This window comes from Etheostoma spectabile, chromosome 16, assembly GCF_008692095.1.
Source record: "Etheostoma spectabile isolate EspeVRDwgs_2016 chromosome 16, UIUC_Espe_1.0, whole genome shotgun sequence".
Lineage (NCBI taxonomy): Eukaryota > Metazoa > Chordata > Actinopteri > Perciformes > Percidae > Etheostoma > Etheostoma spectabile.
This window is the reverse complement of record NC_045748.1, coordinates 522,744-533,742: the sequence shown is the minus strand read 5'-3', so window position 1 is coordinate 533,742 and position 10,999 is coordinate 522,744. Positions and strand designations below refer to the sequence as shown.

General features: G+C 42.1%; 1 protein-coding gene across 2 annotated transcripts in view; it reads right to left on the bottom strand.

Annotated features, from left to right (window-relative positions):
- The window catches only part of ehmt1b (euchromatic histone-lysine N-methyltransferase 1b), a 41,090-nt gene that overhangs the window by 28,505 nt on the left and 1,586 nt on the right, over positions 1-10,999 (bottom strand). The window contains exons 1-5 of one of the 2 annotated variants that reach the window (XM_032539739.1): positions 6,425-6,628; positions 2,704-2,794; positions 2,094-2,614; positions 742-1,051; positions 457-605 (exon numbers count right to left, since the gene is read on the bottom strand). In XM_032539739.1, the coding sequence (XP_032395630.1) occupies positions 457-605; positions 742-1,051; positions 2,094-2,614; positions 2,704-2,794; positions 6,425-6,448 (1,095 nt within the window). In that variant the 5' untranslated portion in view covers positions 6,449-6,628. Of the gene's footprint in view, positions 1-456; positions 606-741; positions 1,052-2,093; positions 2,615-2,703; positions 2,795-6,424; positions 6,629-10,999 lie in introns of those variants that run through there. The other variant, XM_032539740.1, reaches the window with a different exon arrangement.

Here is a 10,999-nt window from a genome sequence, read left to right as displayed (position 1 = left end):
TTCAACTTGTCAGTTCTGTCAGCTCATCGTCCTGATTTCAAACATCTGGAAACATCAAAACGGTAAGTGAGTCAGTATAATATAATTTAGAAAGTAGTCCATAGATGTAGTCGTTTGGGTTTTAGTTTCCCTGTGAAGACTTTTTTGTAGAATTCATTTTGTAGACCTGTTGTAGATGTTAAAGCATTAGTCTCTAACTTTCGTTAGACTCGCAACTTTGAAGATTGACCATATGATAGTTTTTGGTCAAATTGCCTTTTGAATGGGAGAGCTAGGGGGACTCCTACAATAGCATCAAAATCAGTATTTATATGTATTTATAGCCATTCGACCGGGCTACTGAGAAAAAAAAATCCTAAAAGGAAACACTGGTTCCAAAGTGACATGTCACACAAATGGTTAAATGTAGCCATCACCTAAATTGGGCTTGTTTTGACAAATGTGAGGAGCACTGACCTGTGGGCTCTTAGCAGACTGCTGTAGTTCCTTAAACATTTCCAGCACACTTCTCTGCCGAAGCACTTTGGTTTTCTTCTTAGGAACCAGACTGTACATTCCCATCCTCCTCTTCTTCTTACGTGATGACAACCCTCCTGAGTAAGGACCTACAACACACACATTCACAGCAAACCTGTCAATAGAGGTAAGGCTTTGGTCTGGTCCACTGATGAGGTTTCTTTGAAACCCCCCAAACAGTATCTACAGTAGGCCAGTTTCTGTCATGTGTTAACAGAGTCTCACCTAGATGGAGCTTGGCTGGGGCTGGAGGAGCCGAGGGGGCTGGAGGAGTCTCAGGAGCTGCTGGAGGAGCCGAGGGGGCTGGAGGAGTCTCAGGAGCTGCTGGAGGAGCCGGAGGTGTCGCGGCAGCTGGAGGAGGTGCTGGTGAATCTGATGAAGCAGTTTGTGCTGAATCTAGCGTATCCGGCGGACTCTGAGGTAGATGGTTCTGCGCAGGGGACTGCTGCGAGGATTTTGGAGCATCAGGTGCAACATGAGTCTCCATTTTCTCCATTTTGGCACTCTTTGCTTCTCTTAATTCCCTGTTAAGAAGCTGTAGGTAACAAGAACCAAAATCCTTTATGACCACTAGGTTTTAATAGGGTTGGGTATCATTCAAAAAAAATTTGATACCAGTACCGACACAAATACTGTGACTTGAATATTGGATCCTAAACTGTGCTTTTTCCCCCCACGATACCAATAAAAAAAATAAAAAAAAGACATTACAATTTTACACATTACAACACAAATCTTTAATTTTCAGCTCCTACTCCGTGAGTCCCGTCTAAAGGATCATTTAATTTTCACCCAGACATTATGTGCACATGATTGTATGTGCTGCTGCAAGAAGACACTGATCACTGTGTTTTACAATAAACAAGGTCCTACTGACACACACACACACACACACACACACACACACACACACACACACACACACACACACACACACACACACACACACACACACACACACACACACACACACACACACACACACACACACACACACACACACACACACACACACACACACACACACACACACACACACACACGATTAGGTTTTCCATCTTTTAGCTGAATTGTATTGTAATATACCAACATATTGTGTTACTGTTGAACCAAAAATCTTTCTCTTTCCAAACTTTCTTAAACATTTATAGAGTTGTGTCTTATGTAATGGAACACAGTTAACTCCATTAAGCAACAATTATATAATTGTGCATACACTTGTCTCATCAATTAACACGTTATAGACAAAAGTTGACTGGCCTGCGCAAAGTCCTGACCATAACCCCACCCAACACCTTTGAGAGCCTGAGAACCTGGACTTATCACCCACCATCTGTGTTGGCAGCCAGGTTCCAAAATGGTGGATGAAGGGCAGATTAACGCCCGTGGTTTGGAAGGACATGTTCAACTATCGCATAAGAGTGTTATGTGAGTGTGTCTTCATACTTTGTTTGGATGTGCATATACTTTTGTCATTAATTGTTTACTGATAAAGGGGAAAAAAGTCCTTTTTTACTAGAAAGCAAAGAGAAAACACTAAGGAGCCGCTGATGATGCACCAGATTCTGACGCGTTACCTTTTGTGCCGGGCTGACAGCAGGTCTGGACATGGTCTTGCGAGCTCTGTGTATGGTGACGGGTGCTGGAGACGGGTCAGGAGACGAGGCCGTGCCATTCTTAGTGTCTGGTGTCTCCCGTCCCGACGTATTCCCCGTACTGGGGTCAGTCCTTAGTGCAGCTGAACTCGGTGCACCGCCAGTTGCCGAGACTGGGGGAGATTTGGCCGTGTGTCCCCCTGTTGGTGAGCCCAAAGGCAACCAGTTAGTCCTGTGGGGGGGAGTTCCCGAACCTGGCCCCGCTGCAGAGCCGCCATCCTGCTGCTGCTTAGTGAGAATAAATCCATTGCTTCCAGTAACAGAAGCGTGCGGCGGCTCCATGTCTGACATGCCGTTCTCAGTCACCAACAGTAAAGTCTTGTTGGCGGCGGCGGAGCTGTGCGTCGGGCTCTTGTGCCTCCTGTCGTCACATTCGGTGCCGTTTAGCATTGTCTCCGCCGGAGGGGAAGAGGCCAGTCTGGCTGCTATCTCTTTGTCTCTATCTATGGAAGAACAAAAAATACAAAGACATTATACAAAATACAATGTAAAGGGATCATTTTTATAAATGAAGTGCTTTCGAGTTTAATACCTGGTTTATCCTCTCCGTTGCCCGTTGCATCACATTCCTCTTTCTTTGTGAATACACCCTTATCCAAGCTGCCCTTGGCTAGACCAGCGGGCTGATGAAAAAAACAACACATGTCAATGGAAATTTGAATTCAGAGCTCCGGCTGAAAATGATTTAATATTCATTCTCAATCAATAACTTTTTCAGTTAGTGAATAATAATTCACATGATCCCAAAGGCCAGGTTGCCTCTTTAAAACGTTTGTTTTGTCTGACCAACAGTTCAAAACACAAAGATATTCAATGTATGGTATCAGCACAGAAACCAAATTTATTAGCCGATAGACAAAGTTAATCAGCAACAATTTTCATTATCTATTAGTCTAATTGTTGAGGTCATTTATCAAGCAAAAATACCAAATAACCTCTGAGGATTTTCAACTTCTGTCTGTTTTACATATCAATGTAAACGGAAAGTTTGGGCTTTTAGTCTGTTGGGCAGCCCAAACAAGACATTTTAAGACTAAATGATCATTGGACTAGTTCAAAATAAAAAAATAAAAAAATAATTGATGCAGACCTAAATGAAATAAAACTAAGAAAAACAGCAGAATGTTTGGCACTTTGCCCAATTATCAAAATGGCTGATTCACAATCCTTTTCTATTGACTGACAACCTTGTTAATTCACCAATTTTTGATGTGTAAAAAAAAAAGAAAAAAAGAAATCAAGGTCTTGATTTCTTCCGTTTATGCACTGAAAGCGGTGTAAAACCTCTTTTCAGTAATGTGTCTTTGTCAGAATAAAAGACTAGAGTAAGCCAAGAGAACGAGGTCGACCCCCATGCACCTTCCATTGTCTGTCTTGTCCCTTTCTATGCTACAGCCAACCAGTAGAGAGTAGATGCACAACCGAAGCTTCAAAAAAAAATCTTAACCACCCACAGAGCCGTCTTTACATCTCACAGGAGCAAGCAAATGAAGAGGTAACACCAGGAAATGTAAAACTCTCTCTTCCTCCTTAGCATGACCGTCAACCTCTTACTCACTTTGAGGAAATGGGCCCAAAGGACAAAAGAGGCCCAAAAAACCTCCATGGTATATCCACACTTTTGCTTTCCCTTTGCTCCATTTGTCTTTATACTTAGACAACTTTTTAGATAACATGTCAAAGTAAAGTGGTCCTTAATGAGCAGCATTCCTAGGACTCGCCGGGCAGGTTAACAGTCTCCCTGACCGAGCAGAATAAAAGGTATACAGACACATGCGCTGCTCTGGGCTGGGGTCACACAGTGTCTAGTGAATGGTAAAAGCAGGTACTGAATCGGATTGCCTCAAGAAAGCAGAAGAAACATATTCTCTCTAAACTAGCCCACTCACAAGACCTGCGAGAAATAGAGACCACCAAAAGCTTAATTTTGACAAACTGATTCAAGCACTTCAATTCTCCTCTCAAAGGGCTCAGACAGTCAAAGCCTTAGATTAAACAGACAGGGCATTGTCCTTAAAACTGCACGCGATTGAGACCCCAACTAAATGAGCCATCAGGACACATGTCCCAAATCATTGTCCAAACACATGTTCTTGAGTCCATGAATCAAACACACGAACATGCACCTTGTCATTCAGCAGCCCAGCCAGGCCAAGAGCCGGGCTGTGAGAACAATATCTCAGGGTGTTTCCCAAAGAACATCTAGTCTGGGACAGTCCTCTGCCGTGTATGATCTCAAGTGAGCACATGTGAAGGTGAGGAGAACAACAATCCTTCAGTTCATTTTTTAATGGAATGGGGACAGCCAGTAACAAAAAGAACACTGGCCTCTTCCCTCCCCCTAGTGGTGGAAAGTGGAACATACACACGGGAGACAGAAAGGAGAGGTGGGGGGGAAGGGAGGCAGAGAAGCCTGTCTGCAGATCTCCGCCATTTCGCAACCAGATTGTTTACTGACACAGCGCGGCCATTGCAGCGGTTTTCCACTAGATGGGGAACATAGGGGTCTGGAGGCTCATGGAGGAGGGTAGATGGGCTGCTGAAAGAAGCTCCAAATGGGAAGCCAAGGCTCTTAGTGCTGATCAGGAACCTCAAGTAGGATATTAGAATAGACTAAAGCTTGAGCAATGGCTGCAAATATAAGGCTCCAATGGTTCATAGTTTAAATACCAGAATAGACCTTTCAACAAATGAGCTAAATAATTATTAGAAATAGCCTAAGCTCGTATTTGTAATAATTGTAATGCCATAAAATATGCTTATGGTTTAATCATTCACTGCCCCTACAACATAAAGTGAACCTTGTATGTGACGAGGCCTACATGTTTGCACTAATGTGTAAAGCCTACTAAACAGGTCACAGCTACCTAAATATAAACCAAACACATTTCACAATTAAGCTGTCAGACAGTCAAAGGCTTGCACAAGGTGCCAACACCCAAATGACATGAAATGATGAAGCGCATTTAACCCAGTCAAAGAAAACAAAAAAAGTTGCGTCCCCGGCCTTCTAAACCAGCGACCCCCACAAATTAGTCATACAATATCTTAAAACGAAAAAGCAACTGCTGCCCTGGGATCTGAGCAGTTCGACCAAAGGGTTAGTCCATTTTCAGAGTGTCTTGTTTGAATCATTTAGAGGCCTGTAGAGGTAAACGATCTAACAAAGACTAGAGGAAAGTCACAAAAATACTTCATGTGTGCAGACGGAAATTTTTCCCCTGGGAACTCACAGATTGGTCACGCTGCCCCTTCAACTGTCCCAACCTCAGAATTGGAAACCACTGTCCTAAAGCATCAGAAATGGGGGTCCCGGTACTCTAATGATCTGACACGCAAGCCTTGTAATAGCAGTGATCCCAGTCTGCATCTGGCACGTCATCCGTCCTCTCCCCCCTCACTTCTCTACTGTCCACTATCGATAAATATTTGAGAGGGTTTTCCATAAGATCTCAAATAAACTAGCAGAAAAAAAGCCAATAATTTACCTGCCCGGTGATTAACGGTGCAAACTGACTGATCAAGACATGCCAGGTCTGGCCCTCAGCCAGAAGGCTGCTCTGAAGATCAACGCCGGTAAATATGGAAGCTGACACCGCGACCTGTCATGCATCCTTTAGGTTGATCAGTAGTCACGGCAGCCTTATGTTCCAGTATATACATCCAGCATATACATCCAGTCCCCTGGGATTTCATTATACACTGACCATGAGAGATAAGAGCAAAGAGGAGGGATAAAAGGAAAACTGTATGACAAAAAGAACGTTGGATCCGAGATTTAAACATCTACTCTCAGGGTAGATTCCTGAACTTCGGGAGGTCAGACGTTCATTTCCATGTATCGAGTTACATCATATTTTCCGTGCTGTGATTGCTCTAAATACAGCTGTTGTGCTAATCCATGAGGAGATCTCTCCAACAACAGGATCTAGGAAGCCACACATCTCTCTTTGACACAGCAGCACTGCTACCAAAAAAAGAAAAGAGAATGGCGCTCTTTGAGATTAAATTCCTTGATTTCAGGAATCAAGAACAATCAGTTGCTCTCGAGAAGCGCATCTTACAAACTGAGAAACCATCTCAACGAGAAGACAGCAAAGGAGCTCGAACTGATTGTCACTTTATAGAAAATGGCTAAAAAGGAACTGAGAAGCAAGACAATGCATCTCCTCAGACCATTCAAAGCCAATCAAGAGTGAAGAGTATAAAGCTAGCATGTCTTTTCCCTAGTGTGCCTCCAGGAAGCATCATACCTGCTTTCTTCTCATGGCCTCCATTGAGGAGAAGAAGGCGTCAGAGAGAAAGAGAGAGAGCGAGCAAGAGAGAGAGTTTGTGTGTGTGTGTGTGTGTGTGTGAGGGAGTGTGTGTTAGCAAGAGAGAGAGAGAGAGAAAGCGAGAGAGAGAGAGAAGGGGGTGGACAGAAAAAGGAGGGGAGAGAGAGCGAGAGAAAGAGAGAACGTGTCGAACAGATTGTCCCTCTTTTCCTTTTCTTTCCCCGCATGCACATTCACCTCGCCGGTCATGTGACCTGGTGGCTCCCTCTGTCGGTCCTCCTCTTCAGACGGTCTCCACAGAGCATGCTCAGTCAGTTCACTGGAAGTGTAACACTCCATTACTTTAAACTACAAGACCGCTTTGCCACTGAAGGTATGCACTGGAACAGACTCACCATGCAAATACTGCCTACCCAATAACCCTGCACAACACATACCCTACATGGGTTTTTATTTATCTCTTGTAAATGTAAGTGTATTTTGGTCAATCACGTTTTTGGGGGGAAAGGGCTTTATAGCTGGTGTGTATGAACAGCCCCTTTAGGAGCACCAACAGAATGAGGACGGGATGGTTGCAAAAGAGTAAAAGCCCCAAAACCAAATCGGATGTCAGTAAGGAGCCTGATAAACTAAATGTTTTCAAATCGTGGACGTCTGGCCACATTAGAACCTTTAAAACGGTCTGTTGTCTCCACTGAGCCTCGGGCCAGGGAAGGAAGCAAAACCCAACGCTGCCAGGCCATGCAACAGATATTGAGTCTCAGATGTAACAGACCAAGCTGCTCTTGAGGAATAACGCAGCCCAGCCTTTTCTGGGTAAATATATAAATGTACAATACCAGCTAAGCATAATGCAACATTTAAAAAGCTTCTCTAGTTCTGTATTTTTCTCTATATAACATTGTAATTATCCATTGACTTTTTTTTTTTTTTTTCTCTTCAATCAATAAATTTAGTCTATAAAATTGCAAAGATGTCCAGTAAAAGCTACGAAAACTCACTCGACTGTCACTCGACTCCACCTGACTTGTAATGGCTTGATTTGTCTGTCCAACAGTCCACAATCCAATTACATAAATAAATTAAAAAGCAGCAAACCATCACATCCGTGGGGGACTTAAAAAAAAATGAACCAATCAGAATCAAAATAGAAGCTTGTCTCTTGCAAAGTGATATGCGTTTTCTTCTCAGGGGACATTTCAGACACGAAGGCATGCAGATGTAGAGATATTGGCGGCTTCTCCTGTTTCACAACTAATAAATAATGTCCTTCTGACATAAGGGCTCAAGTTTAATGACTTTCAGGGCTCAATGCACAAAAAAGAAAAAGGAAACAGGTTGATACCTCCAATCGCGGCAGAATTTCAACAAAATAGAGACAGTGAAATAACAGATATTAGATACCGTGGTGTATACAAAAGAGAGGTGTAAAGCCAGTGGACAGTTAGTTCACTAGAAGCTATGCATCACCCCCAAGACACAAAAGGAGGCCGCAGATAAGCAAAGACCAGCCGCTTATTGCTGACTGATACAACAAAGCCTGGACCTGTACAGTACAAACATGTATAATATATAACAGTATAATGTGAATCTCATTTTAACTACAGCATTACAAATGTTTGTGCCCTTTTGAGCCAGGAGTTTATGCACTGTAACAAAGATGACCAGAATCAGAAATGATCGATATTGTCATTATACTCGTGCCACTTTTACATTGCTAGTTTTTGGTTTTTAAGCAGGGTTTTCAGCCAATCCTGGTACACACAAGTGTTTTAAAGTCTAGCAACTAATCTCTGTTTAAAGACGCCCAAACCGCATATTTCATCAACATTGTTGTATAATGGGCATGCACGTGCCGGGGGAAACAGGAAGCCTCACGTATACTTTTAGCTTAGTCTCAGACACAGAAATAAAAATGGTCTTAGAGATGGAGACATCATGACCTGTAAGACCAAATCAGGTGGTGAGACGTTGGCTTCATTATTGGTGTTGCCAAAGATCTCCGTTTGCAGCCGTTGAGACCGCAACAAAACCCCGGTGATTCCAAACCAAAACCGGGTCAGAAGTCTTTTCAAATGTCTTCAGTGTGAATGCGAGGTGCAAACGTAAACCAAAGTGTAGCACTCTGAATGTAGCCTCAGATAAACTTCATTTTTACATTGGCTTCTCTTGATGTGCATCATGATTGCATAAATTTAAACATTCACACTAAAGAGACAAAGCTGACGACGGTATTCTTCACGGCAACAGGACCAACCGGTAAGCAACGTATGTATTTTGACCTTTATGGTATCAATTTGGAGAATTGGATAAATTAAGACTTTAATCACAAGGTCCTACATATGTACCTTAAAACAGCTCCATTTCTAAAAACGTGAGGTGCACAAAGTTCTTTATAGAGCTAGCTCTCAAAGCGCACCAGATTGATGCATTTAACTTTACAATTTTCTTTTGGTGGATCACACCCCGCACCTTTCAAGTGAGTATGAGCTGAAGAGTTCTAATCAAAGGATTTACCGTTATTGCTGTTCATTCTTACATTAAAGGATTTTTTTCTATCAGTTATCAATGCACATCAAAATCAAACAGGAAACAATAAAATGAAATTGACATACCTAAATTAAGGCTGTAGCCAACCAAAGAAAATCCAACCAAAAATCGACCTACTCTTCAACCGTATGATTGATTGATTGATTGATTGATTGATTGAGGAAAAGATTGGATTAAACTAATTAGACTGGCTAAATGGGTGTACATTGCTGGGATAAAGCCTGACATCCCCCGCCCAGGAAAGTTGTGATTGGTATATAAAAAAAAAAAAATAGACAAGCCAGAGCGTTTTTTTTTTCCTATCCCAGAATACATAAGTGGTGTGTAGCCAGACCATACTCCACTGCTTTCACAGCCCAGTGGAGCTCTAAATATCTTTAGAACTAGGCTACAGTTCACCAAACCAGGTATCATTGTGTGTACTGTCCACCAAAACGTATTTTTTATAGTCTTTGCAACGTTATTGCTGCATATGTACACTGTGCAACAAACGGCAGCAGCATGACAATGCCCTGAGCACTTGTTCTATTTAGCTTTTCTTTTCTGCCAAGAGTTGAACAAAACGTTCAACTTTGGGTAGAACTCAGCACTTTTTCTACCCAGCCACCAAATACCAATGAAAGAGGGGTAGGACAAAGCTCACAAAGACCCACCGACACATCCTACAAGTACAAATGCTGAACAACAATGGAGAAAAAAAAGATCTTAAAAATAAAATAAAATAAAAATAATCTTTTGTATGTGCTTCAGCCTTCCTTTCATCCAAATCAGGGGCGAGAGCAGTTAGGCTACTCTACCTTGTGCCGACCGTTTTCCTTACGGATATTCTGGATCATAGCAACCAGATGCAACCAAAGCATCTCTACTGTAGAAACGCAACTTCTCCAAAGCGCTCCCAAGTTTTTGTGATGTCTTTATGAAAGTAATACCAGCAATTGTCCAACCAATGAGAATATGGCCGGACAAGAGCATATTGACTAGAGATGGTCCAATACCATTTTTTGCTTCCCAATACTGATTCTGATAGTTGAACTTGCGTATCGTCCGATACCGAGTACTGATCCGATTCCAGTGTGTCATATATTTTATAATGTTTTAACAGCTGTATACTACTATCCCCGTATAGATGTGATATGATTTCTATCTTTCTTGTCAGTCTGGCTCAAGTTAAACTCTCTTTTGTGAAACATGAACAAACAATCAACGCCACAGAACTTTCTTTTATCATCCAGTTTGGCAGTCAGTTATAACGGAAAAAGAACATCAAGAAACTACTTTAAAGTAGATTTTTTTTTAGGACTTTATTATTTGGTATTGGATTGGTGCATAAACTCCAGTACTTCCCGATACCAGCGTTTTAGGCAGTATAGGAGGCGATACTGATACCTCTCTAATATTGACCAACCAATAGACCAATCAACCAACCAGATTGTGTTGGCTGCCCAACTGAAGAAAGGTCCTAGTTCAAAACTATAGTTTAGCTGAAATATTGTTGTGATACAGGGATCCAGATTAACAGTTTACATTGGTTGCGCCTTACTTACGGTTTTCAGCTGCCTGGCGCTCACGGTTTTGGGGCTACTCTGGTAGGCACATACAAACAATATGCCACCCACCCACCCACACACCCACACACCCACCCACACACGGCTTAGGAAATTTCCTGGAAATGTACTTCCGTTGATCCAGACTATACAGGAAGTAACACATTTTCAACTTTCTTGGTGATTTTAATCAGTGAAATCAAAACCTAGCTAGGTAGAACATATTTTTTAACTTTTGGAATGGCTGACTGAAATAAATAGCTTTTACACAACTTTCTGCACCAAAAAAGTATTTACCAGTGAGGGGCGGCAACTAAATATTGGTAAATATTGTTTAAAAGGCCTAGATCTATGTGCAGATACATGTATAGTATGCATAAATAAATTAATAATATTGTATGAACAAAGAAAGGTAGACAGACACACACACACACACACACACACACACACAGATAGATAG